This window comes from Ursus maritimus, unplaced genomic scaffold (genome assembly GCF_017311325.1).
Source record: "Ursus maritimus isolate PB19 unplaced genomic scaffold, ASM1731132v1 scaffold_7, whole genome shotgun sequence".
Lineage (NCBI taxonomy): Eukaryota > Metazoa > Chordata > Mammalia > Carnivora > Ursidae > Ursus > Ursus maritimus.
Genome location: NW_024426885.1, coordinates 83,794,910 through 83,809,951, shown reverse-complemented (window position 1 = coordinate 83,809,951; position 15,042 = coordinate 83,794,910). Strand labels below are relative to the sequence as shown.

The window sequence follows — 15,042 nt, the reverse complement described above, 5'->3', positions numbered from 1 at the left end:
GTGTGCAGAACACATGCACCCTGGTTGTTTACGTCCTCTTCCAGGCAGAAAGCCAGAGCTTTCCCAACTGACTAACCTCCAAGTAAAAGTCATGTTCTTATGAAAAGAAGATAAGGGAAGTATTACTCTCCTTTTCCTTTACATGGGTATAACTATTTTGTGTATCCCTGTAATCACACTGTACAGACAATGTAATTTTAAAAAAAGATTATTTATTTTAGAGACAGAGAGTACAAGTGGGAGGGGGAGAGGGAGAGCAAGAGAGAATATCAGGCAGACTCCACACTGAGCGTGGAGGCCAACACGGGCTCAATCTCATGACCCTGAGATCATGGCCTGAGCCGAAACCAAGAGTCCGACTGAGCCACCCGGGGAACCCCTCCTTTCTCAACCTAATATGGTATCCTAAGCATTCTAAGAAGTTAATGGGATGCAATCAAAAGAAGAGTAATTAACATTTTTAAGGCCAAGAGTTATTCCAGGCACTGACCTGTATGAACTCATGTAATCTTCCAAATGACCCTATGTGGGATATGTGCTATTACTATGTCCGTTTTTCAAATGCACACTGCGACACAGGAAGATTAAATAATTTGTTTAAGGTCACGCAGCTACTGAGTAGTGGAGCGAAGATTTGAACCACGCAGGCATTCGGACTCCAGACGCCATGTTATGGTTGCTACTGGCCTCACCGTGGGCTTTGGAGCCAGACAGACCTTTGAGGCCCCTAGCTCTGTCACCTTGAGCTGGTTACCTGATCTCTCTCGGTCGGTTTCCTCCTTCGTAAAATAGGTACAATAGTACCAGTCTTCCGGCACACGGTAAACGCTCAATAAATATCTGGTTAGCGTTGCATTTAAATGAGTGCCATACCGTACTTGACTAAGTCTTGGCCTTAAACCTCTAAGCTTGTCTCCACACCTTCAGCTCAGGCCTGATCGAAATTCTGAGGCACAAAGAGATAGGGACGTAGTTCCCCTCTCCTCCCCCACGTGAGAACACAGCACCATAGAATGACCTGATGTGGACGGAGCACTCCCAGCTGAATGTTTCCATCTGCCCCCAACAGCCAGTCCCAGCCGCGTCTCCTCCAGTGGTATGTCACACCGTCTTACCTGCGTAGGCTCCTTCCAAGATGGCTCCGGTGCACTTGGCCAGCGGAAACTTGTCAGGGACAGCTCCCTTGTCACTTCCTCAGACCTTCCCAGTGGCAAAGGGTTGGGCCCGGGGTCTACACATCGGTTGGCATCCAGTCAAGGAGTGAGAGGCTGGTCTCCCCGTTCTGACAAGCACCCCCCACAGGTGGTGATACTGAGGCCCCCTCACCTGGCTTGGGTGGGCACAGAGGTCCCCCTTCCTCCTAATGGCAGGGAAGGGAAATAGGCACAGCGCTCACGTCTTCCGGTTCCTTCAAAGACATCTCTCCTTAGCTGAGCTGAAGGCGGGGGTGGGAGATTAATGGCCACACCAGCACTACCGGTCCCTCCTCAGCTAGTCCTTTGGGGTTTACCTGGCCTCACTGGGCAGTGTATGCACACCAGTGTCCTCCACTTGGGGCCCCAGTCAAAACTCTTGAGACACTAGGAAAATGTCCCATCTCATATCCTGTTTTATTCTTGGCCATAGAGTGATTTAAGAGTCTCCTTCTTGTGGAACTCGAGGTGGTTTCAGCTGTTAGGCTGTCTGAGATGTTGCTGTGGCGAACATCCTTTCCCTGCCTCTCTCCCCACTCCACCCCCCATGTAAGGCTGCAAAGTTCTTGGACTGCATTTGCATCTGTATTTACAGACTAGACCTAACAGACCAGCCTGCCAGTCTGATCTTCCTCCCAACGAGTTCCAAGAGCTCAGATCCGTTCCTAGTGACAAATGGCACCAAATTAAAAGAAGATACTGTTTTATCCGTTGAGAGCCTATCAATAACTAAGTGATTTCTTTGAAATTGAACAAAACCTTTCAAAAATAAAGCTGCACAGTATGTTGCCCAGAGTATGGGGGGGGGCCGCGCAGGGGGCCATAGCCAGTTTTTAAGCCATGAAATGCCAAGCATGCGTGTTGATAGTATTACACAAAGTACCCTACAAGGACCAAGACAGAAGTGCTCAACCCTTTGCAAGCCGGAGAACCATCTCAGTTAGTAACTGACGCCCAAGACATTGTGGGTAATCTTGGCTCTTGTATATTCACCAAAGAAACGGAAGTCTTCTATTTCCAAGGACACATGTTTTGTATCTTAGGTGGGACTCTCCCCCCCCAACTCCCCGCACCGTGGCCTTGACCCCTTACCTACCATCGGTGCCTCTTCTTTTTTTTTTTTTTTAAGATTTTATTTATTGTTTTAGAGAGAGAGAGAGAGAGAGAAGGGTGGGGGGCCAGGTGCAGAGCAAGAAGGGGAAGGGGTCTCAGGCAGACTTTGCACTGAGCAGGGAGTCCGAGTGGGACTCGATCCCAGGACCTTGAGATCACGACCTGAGCCAAAACCAAGAGTCATCCTCTGAACCAGCGGCTCCACCCAGGTGCCTCCATGCCTTCATTTCATCTCTGGGTCCTCACCTTCCTCCCAGATCCCAGAGGCCAGCGAGGCACTGCTGATCCTGACCATTTAGAAAGTGGGTTTGGGCCCAGATGGGCAGACTGACAGCTTGGCAGGGTTAGAGCTGAAGAGGCCCACAGAAATCATGTTGTTCATGATTTCTCTTGTTTTGCAGCGAGGGAACCTGAGACCGTTGATGAGGGACAGAGTTGGGACCGGTGCCTTGTCCTGTGTCCCCCCCACCCCCGCGCCCCCACCCCCAATGCCCAGCGTTTCTGAGTCAGTAGCAGCTGCTCTTTGCAGTTGCTTCTGGGCCCCTTGCCTGGGGAGATTTTCGGCTTTTCCCACAACTCTAAATGCTATCTGTCTGGCAGCACAGCGTGGGTCAGAGCGCCTGGAATAAAACCGGTAAACGGCGGGGTTGCTCTTTGCTTTAAATTGGATCGAGAGGTAGTTGGCAAAATGCTCTCCAGCAGGCTCGTTGCCTTGGCAGGGCCACCGACCTAGCTGACTGGGCAAACCCGAGCCATTGTGTGCGTCTAATAACGGGGCGGCCAGGCGGCGCTGCGATGGGATCTTACGGGAGGCAGCCCAGCAGGCCGCCACCTGCCCTTCCGCACGATCCGTTCAAGTGCCAACAAGATCTGTTAACAGGTTGGGGAGCCCTCTCGTTTGTTCTTTGAGGGGAAAGCAGATAGTTCTGGGTGTGGGAAATACTAGTCACGTCTCACTTCATCGAGAATGAGGAAGCAGTGCTCTTAGGTGAAACCAGAAGACTTCCCTGGAGGCCGAAGTGGCTATTTTTAACTCCGGTGAGACGGACTTCCTTGGGCTCTGCGGTCACTAGCTAGCAGGCCGAAACAGAGTGCCCGTTCTTGCAGCAGGCTGGGAGAGGGCTCTCAAAGACGCACACAGCGAGCTCTCTGGGTGTGTAGAGGAAGGAGAAGGAATTTCAAGGGTGGGTGTTGCTGGGACAGAAACCGCCTGTTCTGTAAATATAAGTATTATACATCTCCCACGTCCGCTGCTCCCTCTCTCCCTCACTGACCCACCCTTCCCCCCACTCTGCGCACTTGACCACCTCACCTCTACTAACGGGACTGGGGGGAACAGATACATGTTAAAATTAAGCAATACCAGGTGAATTTGATTAGGGTCTTTCAAAGGGGTCGATCTTTTCTTTGTCTTGATACCCTAGACAGTTGTGCCTAAAACACATCAAGATCTGACTCTGTCTCCCAAGATAGAACTTAACTTCCTCAGGTCGTATCATCTTACTTGTTCCAGACTAAATTTGTGTGTCCGGCAAGGGGACCTTCCGCTGGCCGCCTCCTCACTCTGCTTATGCCATCGCTGGGAAGGACCGCAGCTGGTAGCACATCAACACGGGGAGCAAACCCGCCACCCCCCCCAGCACCCAGCCTTGTCCCTTTATCCTCTCCCTCCTCTTCCCTCCCCCAGCCCGCAGGCTCAGCCCTCACAGCCCTCCCCTTGTCAGGCGTTTCCGCCGGTGCTGCTCTTGCCGACTTTCGGTGGAGCCTGCCTTGCCTAGCCCTTGGCTGGGGTAGACCAGGACCACCTGTATTCTGTTTTTTTTTTTTTTTTAAGATTTCATTTATTTATGTGACACAGAGACAGCCAGCGAGAGAGGGAACACAGCAGGGGAGAGGGAGAGGAAGAAGCAGGCTCCCAGCGGAGGAGCCCGATGTGGGACTCGATTCCAGAACGCTGGGATCACGCCCTGAGCCGAAGGCAGACGCTTAAGGCCTGCGCCACCCAGGCGCCCCCTGTATTCTGTTTCTGAACGCTGGACACAGTAATGAAATGTAAACTCCTGTTCCCACGACAAACTCACGCTGTCCGCTGCAGTCATCATTCCAGGGCCTCGAGAATGTTTTCTTTAATAAGCTTGCCAGAAATGAAATTTTAGAAGAAAAATCAAAGTACAGGCAATTCCCCACATAGGATGGGCCAACTGACAATTTTTCGACTTTATGGGGGTACAAAAGCGATACGTGTTCAGTAGAAACCACCCTTGAAATTTGGGCTATGCATGTTTTCCCGGGCTAGTGATCCCCCAGGACGTCCTCTCTCTTGATGCCGGCCAGCGGCCCAGCGCCCAGGCAGCCACGCGACCACAAGGTCAACAGCCAACACACCGATACCCGTTCCACACCCACATAGCCGATCTGCTTCCCACTGTCAGTACGGTGCTCCGTCAACGACAGGAGATCCTCAACACTTTCTTGTCAAATAGGCTTCGTGTGAGACGCTCTTGCCCAATTGCAGGCTAACGTAAGTGTTCTCTCTCTCTCTCTTTTATGATTTATTTATTAGAGTGAGCATGTGGGAGGGACAGGCAAGGGAGAGAGAGAGATGCTTAATCAGACTCTCTGCTGAGCACGGGGCTCGATCCCACAACCCGGAGATCATGACCTGAGCCGAAACCAAGAACCTGATGCTTCCCTGACTGGCCACCCAGACGGCCCACCTCAAGTACGTGCTCTGAGCACGTGTCAGGTCAGCAGGGCTGAGCTATGGTGTTCAGTAGGTTAGCTGTAGTTACGCATTTTCAATTTAGGATATTTTCAACTTACAATGGGTTTATTGGGATATAACCCTCTCATCAGTCAAGGAAGATCTATACTCTAATTTGATAGTTTAATTTGATGTTTTATTAACTTATTTCTACTTTTGGGCCAAGTCAAAATAATATATTTGTGGTCAGACACATATAAGCCAAAGGGCAGGAATGCCGGCTTTCTAGCACTTAGTAATTATGTCCCTAGGAACAGCATAAGAGGAGTTTATTAGTCACTGAATTATACAGCCCCTCATTATATTTACTCTAATTGTTTGACTTAAAGGCTTCTGTTCTCATTATCATTCAGCACTTTGTTGGCTGTAATGCCTTTGAATTTCACTAGTGAGTGAGAATTTCACTGAGACTTCCCATTGGTGTGGGGTTGGGCTGCAGCCTCCCACATGCACCGTCGAGAGTGCAGATTGATACAGCTTTCAGAGCACGGGTTGGCAGCACCCATTACTCATTGATCAGGCGATCTCCCTTTGAAGATCCTACAGAAATCATAGCAGAGTGTGTTTGAAATAGAGAAAAACTGCAGATAACTTACGTGCCCATCTGTAGGGACTGGTCGAATACATTTTGGTACTTCGATGCAGTACAATTAAAACTATTAAAAAGAGGAGATATCACTGGCCTTAAAAGATATCCATAAAATATTATTTTTTTAAGATTTTATTTATTTGAGAGAAAGAGAGCATGAGCAGAGGGGAGGGGCAGATGGAGAAGCAGACTCCCTGCTAAGCAGGGAGCCTGACACAGGACTTGATCCTGGGACTCCGAGATCATGACCTGAGCCGAAGGCAGCTGCCTGACCGACTGAGCCACCCAGGCGCCCTCCATAAGATAATATTAAAACAAATTGTAGGGGGACACCTGGGTGGCTCAGTCGGTTAAGCAGCTACCTTCGGCTCAGGTCATGATCCCAGGGTCCTGGGATCGAGTCCCGCATCAGGCTCTCTGGTCAGTCGGGAGCCTGCTTCTCCCTCTCCTCCTCGCTCGTGCTCTCTGTCACTATCTCTGTCTCTCTCTCTCAAATAAATAAATAAAATCTTTTAAAAAATACACATTATTTAAAAAAAAGTTGTAGGGGCACGCGGGTAGCTCAGTCAATTAAGTGTCTGACTCTTGATCTTGGCTCAGGTCATGATCTTAGGTTGTGAGATCAAGCCCCCTGTCGGGCTCCAAACTAGGTGGGGATGCTGCTTAAAATTCTCTCTCTCCCTGGGGCACCTGGGTGGCACAGCGGTTAAGCGCCTGCCTTCAGCTCAGGGCGTGATCCTGGCGTTATGGGATCGAGCCCCACATCAGGCTTCTCTGCTGTGAGCCTGCTTCTTCCTCTCCCACTCCCCCTGCTTGTGTTCCCTCTCTCGCTGGCTGTCTCTCTCTCTATCAAACAAATAAATAAAATCTTTAAAAAAAAATTCTCTCTCTCCCTCTTCCTCTGCTTCTCCTCCACTTAAAAAAAAGGGTGTAGACTTGTATGGTTTGCAGTTAAAAAACTGTCAGTCTTGGTTCCTATGACTAAGGAGTCAGGAAGGACACGCCCCAGATTGTAACCAGTAACCTCTGGAGGGGGAGATGGGCTGAGAGATCGAGAGAAAGATTTTCATGTCTCTTGTGGCTTTTTATAAAAATTTGAATAACAATATTCCTTAACTTACAGTGGGGTTATGTCCTCATAAACTCTTCATAAGTTAAAAATATTTAAGTTGAAAATGCATTACTGGACGCCTGGGGGGCTCAGTCGGCTGGGCCTCTGTCTTCGGCTCAGCTCAGGATCCTGGGATCCAGCTCCACGTCCGGCTCCCTGCTCAGCGGGGAGTCTGCTTCTCCCTCTGCCCCGGTCTCGTGCTCTCTCTCTCAAATAAATAAATAAAATCTTTTTTTAAAAAAGGTCTAAACCACCTTCCAAATATTGGCACTTGCCACCACGTGTCCCCACATAATGATGCACCGAGGGAAAATGATAGGGTGAACTGAAGGCTGGTGAGAGTGTCTGCTCATCTTGCACGAGTCTGTGCTCCAGCGTCACGTGCGTCCTTCACCCGGGATTTGCAAGTGTTAGAAATCTAGGCAGCAACCCCCTGCCTCTCCGTGACACCTGCTGCCTTTGCACGTGCAAACCATAACCTCCTGTGAAACACTTGGTGATATTTCAGAACAGTAATCAACTATACTTCATGCTCAAGGGGAAAACCCCTGCCTCCTTCACCTTTGAAACCATAGCAAGGGTATGAAATTACACCTAAGCGTGCCTGGCCTCCAAGTCGCAGGGGAGCACCTGTGGGCTTTGACCCCCACTTCAACTCCAGAATAGCAGGTCTTCCTTGCAGTTGGATAGAACCCTCTTTGAACCAAATGTACACAAACCTGTGTGTTTGCTCTCACCCCAGCAAAGCAGGGCAGCCTTTATTTCAAATTTCCATTCTTCTGCATTTTGTTCTTTCATCCTCAATGAAACTTTCCCTGTTCCCTGTGGTCTCACTTGAATTCCTGCCCACCTTTATGCTCCCCTGGCATTCTCTCTGTGCCTTTCTAATACATCACTCATTCCTTGTGGTGTCAGTATTTATGCTCATGACTTTGTTTCATTACTGGCTTGTAACCTTGAAGCAGCGAGGATATGGATCCTTTGTCTCCAAATTGCAAGCCTGAGAATGGTCTTGGACACTGAGTCGGTGCTTGGTAAACGTATCCTAAATTAAATGCATTTCTGAAGGCTGGTTTCTGGAATATACTTTCAAATAAATAGATATGCCCAGCTTTTTATATACATAGTATACTTCAGCAAAAAGTAAAAGTGTAAACAGTTACTGTAATAATTGTTATTAATTTGCAGAAAAAGAATTAAGTATAAATTGCTTTAGAAAAATCCAACAGGAGACGCATAGTCTAGTCCTACTGTGTAAAAGCGGTTGATCATTTAATACATTCAGGAGAGTTGCATGGATACCTGCTGTGTCTTGGGAATTCACACCACTGAAAGTGGCTTGAGTTTCACTGGGCGTGTGACAGGAGAGAGTCTAGAACACTCTAAATCCGAGCTGTAGAAGATCTGTTACTATTGCACACCCAGGCTTTTAAAATCATATTTTCAAAGCCATTTACAAAAATATTGTCTTAAAGCAGAGATCGAGATTTAGCGTTGGTCGTTCTCCCGAAGAAGCTACTTACGGAATTTCACTGAGCTGGTACCCCGCCTGGGCAAGTCATTCAAGTGGAAGGTAGCTCTTCTCTGGCTCTTTGGGTCTAATTCAGGTTGCTCCCACCAAGTGAGCAGTGATAACTTGGTTTTGGTCTTCGTGGTGGTTTCCAAGCAGACTCAGGTGATCATCAGGTTAAGTGCTTTCCCACGCAGTTATCCTTACAAAATAACAAAGATGGAACTCTTTATTAATTAGCTAAGTGTAGACATTTAAAGATGGAACCAGACAGTCCAGAAGGGCGTGTTTCCCAGAAGACCAGCTCCTACGTACGGCTTGGTACCTTCCCTGTCAATCTGTCAGCGTCTCCGGTCTGTCAGTCCAGCCCCACGTGGGATGGACCATACATGACGTACACATGCCTCTGTGAGGAGGAAGTCTTCCCCACAGTGTGTTCTTGGCCGTGGGGGTTCTGCTGCTGTGTGAAATCCATGCGAGTTTCCAGAGCCCTGTGGGAGCCCTGTGTGAAATCCGCAGACGTGGCTGTTGGTCACCTGGTGCCTGCAGCTCCCTGAGCAGAAATGGGACCTGGCGACCAGTGTATAAGCTAACCAAAGCACAAAACGAGGGTAGCCTAGCCAACTTTCTGCTCAAAGAATTCTTGGCAGCAGTTAACACCTCTGCCCAAATATTAGGTAATTCCCCCATATTCACAATGAGAAGGCTTTACAAAATGGAGATTTTCTTTAGCCTGTTTGGTTTTATATAAAGCATTAGCGTTCAACTTCGCAATCCCTTCAGATTTCCTGAGAAGATTAAGAAAAAAAATTTTTTATTGTGGTAAAATACACATAACATAATATTTCCCATCTTGACCATTTTTAAGTATATGATTCTTGGCATTAAGTCCATTCATGTGCAACCATCACCACCATCCATCTCTAGAACGTTTCATCTTCCCAAACTGAACCTCTGTACCCATTAAACACGAATTCCTTCTCCACTCACCCCAACTCTTGGTAATCACTATTTTACTTTCTGTCTTTTGAATTTGATTCCTCTCAGTACCTCATATAACTGGAATCATACAATATTTGTCCCTTTGTGACTGGCTTATTTCACTTACCATAATGTCCTCAGGGTTCATCCATGTTGTAGCCTGGGTCAGGATTTCCTTCTTTCTAAGGCTGGGTCACATTCAACATTTTGTTAGTCCATTCATATGCCAACGGACATTTGGGTGGTTTCCCTCTTTTTTCTTACCTAGACCTTTCTTTTTTGGCACACAGACCCAACCATACCCAGAAACTATTCGCTCCCATAAAACCGATACTTTATACTTGAACTTCATTCAGAATTAAAACAAGGCTTTTAAACAGAAGTCTTTTTTGTCGTTTGTAAAGGGTAGCCCTTCGCTCCTGAGAAGTACTCGGAGTAGCCAATGAGCTAGCCCAAAGGGTCATGTGCCTGGCACGTGCAGAAGTAAGTCCTTGAGAAGTCTGGAAAGAAGTAGGGAAGAAGAAAGGGAGTAGAATGAGGGGACTGGTTTCAGAGGTTGGCTTACAACAGGGGGACTTGTATGTGATAGGAGACCCCTGCTGTCCTGGCTTGCTCACAGCTGAGCCCGGTGCCGCTCTGACCCACGACTCTGTCCTCCAAGGTCCTGGATCAGTTTTAATGGGGGAGCGAGATCTCAAGCTACAGCTTGTGCGACTGAGCACCATTCAATCCCTCGGGCCCCAGTCCTGGGTCCCAGGGATGCCACAGGCTGGACCTCTGTGCCCCAGTCCTGTGGACTCTAGTTCCTAGAACTGGGCTTATGTTGGGTTCCCATCACCAGCACACGTCCTGAGGACTGGTGCTGGCCCTGTCTGCCACCAGGGATCATCTGCCCATGTTTCCTACTGGTTTGTCACAACCCTCTGATCTCCAGGTGGAGCCCATGGTCTCCTTCTGGAAATCCTTCACATCAGCTGCTCCCAGAACCATCACAGAACTTGCCACATCCTCTGTATCCTGGGCCTTGTCCATGAGCTGGTCCTCTGCTCCCTTGTCTACCCCTGCACTCCGCAGGCCTGACCTGGTCCTGGAAGCAGGTTCTGTGCTGTAGCGAGAGGCCCCCTTGCGACGATTCTGGGCTCAATTATATTGAACTAACATTTCTGAACACAGCATCTAATATCAGTGCTAGGCAATATAAAGACAAATAAGGTATGTCCCACCCTTCCCAGTAAGTGCCATTAAAAACATCTGCACATGACCACAGTTCAAGGATAAAGGTTGGGTCTTGAAGGTGAAAAGACGCCATCTCTTTGGAGATAAGAGAAAAGGAGAAGAGTAGGGACAAACACATTGACCCAGCCCCTTCTCAGGATAAGAAGCACAAGTGGGTATGAGGCCTTCAGCTGGGTGGAAAAGGTTTGGAACAAAACCCAGGAGGGCCTTAAGGAGGACAGTGGAAGAAAGAACAAGCATGACGGAGGAACAGCTGAGATCAGATATGTAATCTTACGAATGTGGGAGGGTTATCACTTCTTTTTCCCAAGCAATACTCAGCAGTTTAGAGCAAGACAGGGGGAAGGGAGGGCAGAGCTAAGGACTGGCCACGGGCCCGCAGCTAACAGACAAGTCTAGGGTGTTTTTAATCACATGGTTAAGACACTGGACCATGACTGAGTGGACAGGAATCCAGGTGAGGCCAGAACAGTGGAGTGGGGGTGGAGGCCACAGAATCAGTGACCAAGAAGATGAGGCCAATGAGCAGGGTTGGAAGCATGAGGGAGGCATGGGGAGAACATCCTGGAGGATGGCAGTTCATCCCCTGCTCCAGAGACCAGACTCCACACAATATTTGTGTCTTCTTTCCTTCCTCCTGCCCACTCGCTGTCCCTTCCACAGATAGTCTGTGTTCTCTGTTTCCAACGTGCTAATCACAGGACGGCATGGACAAGGGCCCTTGCCTGGCAGTCCTGTGGTCTAGTGCAGAAGAGAGACACTTCAAACCCCCACACCCAGTGTAGCAAGCATCCCGTGGGATGCGCAGACAGGATGCCCCCAACACATGACCCACACTGGGAGTTTGCAGAAGGCTTTCCAAGAGGAAGTGATGTCTAAGCCGGGACCTCAACAGTAAGAGGAAGTTGAGCAGACAGAAGGGTGTGGGGGTGGGTAGCCCTGCGGGCTAACACCTCTGTCCTCACCGCCCACCTGGTAGGAGCTGGCGTCCATGTCTGCTGCAACCGTGCTCAGATATCACCACTCATCTCCTCGCCAGATCTTGTCTTCGCGGGGCCCACGTAGCCCCTGAACTTTCCCTAACTTGATGCTATCACCTCTTGCTTTTCTCCCTCCTTTCTGACCTCCCTTCTCTGCTTTCCTCCTCATTCCCTCCCCTGCCCCCCAAAATGTAGGTGTCGGGCTGCTCCTCAAGGCTGTGAGCACATGTCCTGCTCTCCAGCACCTCTCTTCTTCCCTAATACTGTCGGCATCCGTATTTTCATCTCCGGCCCTGACCTCCCTCAAGGACCAGCACCATGTTTTCAATACCCATGGACGTCTCGTAGTCTCATCCATCACTCTTGAAAAAACTTGATTTCATCTCCTTTTGGCTCGTGCGCGTATCTCTGCAGTGGCTCCGGCGTTATCCCTTCCTTTCCCAGATGAGTGGTCTGGGGTCTCATTAAGCGTCCCCTCCGAGGCCATCTTCCTTTTCCCCACAGCACCTCATAGTCACTGGGTCTGTACATGCTCCGTAACTTCCATACACACAGCCGCGTTTCCTGGACGCCTCTGAGCACGCCTGCTTGTGGACAGAGCTCCTGAGTGACCCCCCGCCCCTGTCTGTGAGATGAAGCCCAGCTCCTGACAGGCTTCCGGGCCTCAGTGCGGCCTCAGAGCCCCTCCCTCTATTGCCTCTCATGGCCTTTCTTCGGACAAGGCGCCCTACAGCCGCCATGTTGCCGCTTCCTTGGCGGCTCACAGGGCCCCCGGCTCAGTGCCCTTGCCTCCAAGTGCCCACTGTCCACATCCTCAGCAAAGTGTGTCTCAAACATCTCTGGTTCAACGAAACCTCCTGTGCTTTTTCCTGTCGGAGGAACCGTCTCCCCTCTGACTGTGTCTATACCTCCCTGTTGGAACTCAGCACCATCTGCCGCGTATTTTAGTTATTGGTGTGCGTCTCTACTTCCCCAGCATATCTGAGGGCAGGCCTGGAGGTCGAGGGTTCAGATTTCTCTGTCTTTGCATATAGGTTCTGACATGGGGAACTGGTATAAACCGGGTGCTGAAAGTGGCTTCGGGAAGGCCATTTTAACAAATGCAAAAATAAGTCTTCCGATTTCACTCTTAGAAAACTAACCTCAGAAGGAGCGTAACGTAATAATGAGAGCAAGAACAGAGATGGTACTTCGTGAGTCACTCTGAGTCACGTCATGTCCCTCGTCTCTGTCACGGGGATGACTCAGGCCGGACGTTGTCTTTGGTAAAAACCATCTGCAGTTATGAGACATCAAGGCACATAGGCCACGTAACGTAGTGTCTCGTGAAAGGAAAGCTCCTGGGTTAGCGGGGACCTCCGTGGCGCGAGTCTGTCCAGTTTTCACGTTCGTGTCCCTGAACACCAGGGGAAGGTCCTGTTCCTGTTTGCTCCGTGCACGTTTCCAATTCGGTGAGCAGAACCGTGACTTTGCTGATAAAAGGGCCTGCCTGCCCGGTCCTGCCACGGTTCCACAGATGTGGGAAGGCAGGTCCCTACATGACCCGTTCAACGGTGGCCCCACCCTTGTGAAGCTTCTGGGGTTAACCCTGTAAAAGGAAAAAACAGAGAGATTTGTGTTCATTCAAAAACTTCCCATAACCCTGACCCGCTGTATACACAGAGCGAGCGGGTTTCTTTGCGCTCCAGTTAGAACAGCAAGACTCAAACAGAAACAAGAGAGATTTAGATTCGTTGGGGGGCGGGGGCGGGGATCTGGCTGGTTAAACATGGGAATGCTTCTTGTGTAGAAAAAAAAATGAGACTCATAATTAGACAAATGTATCTATGCTGCTGAGACATGGGAATTTATGAGCGTGGAGTGAGGGGGACGGCTTCTTAGATGATGGAGAGAAAAAGACTTGAAGGGCTGGACCGCAGGGAGTTAGCACGCCTTTTCAGGGCGAAACAGAACGCAGAGCACCTTAGTGATGAGCCAGTCTGTCGCCCACCTCAGTCTACAAATGAGGGTGCCGAGACCAGAGCTGGTAAGCGAGGTCCTTCAGGTTACGAGTGCAGCTAGACCCCACGCCGGTGCGGCTTCTGGAACCCAATGGAGGGGGTCAGACCCGCTGCTGAGAGAGGTTTTCATTGTCTGAAGATGGCATTAACATAAACAAACATGGCCTGACGATGGTCCCCTGTGTTGACTTCATTGCACACACACACACACACACACACACACACACACACACACTCAGCCTCCTGCAAGGTCACAGGAAATCCATCCGTGGAGCCTGTTCCACAGCACGGCCTTGCTCGTCAAGACAGAACCCCCAGCAGAAGGGCAGAAGCACAGTCAGCTCTCACGAGATTTGGACACTGCCTTGGACAGTGTCTCTTTGCAGTTTCGAAATACGTTTTTAAAAAATATGATAGATACAGAAACAAATTACAGCCTAGACTGACAACAAGCCCAAGCAAGGAGTAGATAGGGAATAAAATAAAAATCATCCCTCGTGTGAAATAAAAGTAAGACGGTAGCACATTGTTTCATCCATTGGGGTCTGCTATGTGCCAGGCACTGTCCTGGGCACAGGAGGACCCAGCACAGGGAGCAAACAGACCAGACTCCTGCTCTCCAGGAGCTTCTGTTCAGAGGAAGACGCATAGTTCCCTACCCATTACAATCCTGTCCGTGAGATCCATCCCACCCCCTGCCAAGCTCTGGTGGAAATTTAACTATGTTAGAAAATTCATACTATCTCCATTCACATATGGGTGTGATTCTAATGAAGGTTGCTTTCTGGTTGACAGGGAGAAGAAAATGGCTTTCCAGACAGTACTGGAGATCCCCTTTCAGGTAAACGATTGACTGCAGATGTCTGGGCTTCTCTGATAACTGGCATGATGGAATTAAAGATAATTCACAAATAAGTTTATCATTAACTTTAAAAATCTGTATTACAGGCTAGAGAAACTTTCCAACCACAGGCCATGGGGAAGTGGCAGGAAATGTTAGCCAGATTTCACAAAAGCCTTCAAAGAGTATTTTCTCCAAGCTGACCCTACTTGGCTCGTGAGGGGCACAGCCGGGTTCTCAATAGGAAAAGTTTAGGAGGGGGCGACAGATCAGAGCAGAGCCTCCTTCCTCAGAGTCCTGGGGGCCTTGGCATTGATGGAAACCTGCCAGGTGGAAGAAGGCAGCGGGGCTGGGGCCAATCAGGCCAGCATGGGAAGGGCCAGCTCAGCCAGCCACTGCCTCTGTCCCCACTGTGTCTGGGGCCCTCTGTTAACCAAGGAGCCCCTCCCTCACCAGCCGTGTGCTCGTCCCCATTCTGCTGTTGGTGTGTTTAACCTGAGAAACATTCAGATCTGTCTCCTTTCCCCACTTGTTATTGTAAGTTGGAAACTTTGGCAATCTTCAGATTTCTTACTAATTCATCATGGAGAAAATCTGGAGTGAACGTTAAAATAAGCTACCAAAAGAATGACTAAAAAACATAATCACTAATGTTTTCTATACCTTTTAAAACACATATCATAGGACCTGAGTCATTAGGGTTTTGTTTCTTTCTTTCTTAGAG

General features: G+C 49.2%; 1 protein-coding gene across 3 annotated transcripts in view; it reads left to right on the top strand.

Moving 5' to 3' along the window:
• Nucleotides 1-15,042, top strand: part of EDARADD (EDAR associated death domain) — a 60,352-nt gene that overhangs the window by 32,998 nt on the left and 12,312 nt on the right. For all 3 annotated transcript variants that reach the window (XM_040623806.1, XM_040623805.1, XM_040623804.1), the window contains one exon: nucleotides 14,273-14,318. In XM_040623806.1, the coding sequence (XP_040479740.1) occupies nucleotides 14,273-14,318 (46 nt within the window). The remainder of the gene's footprint in view (nucleotides 1-14,272; nucleotides 14,319-15,042) is intronic.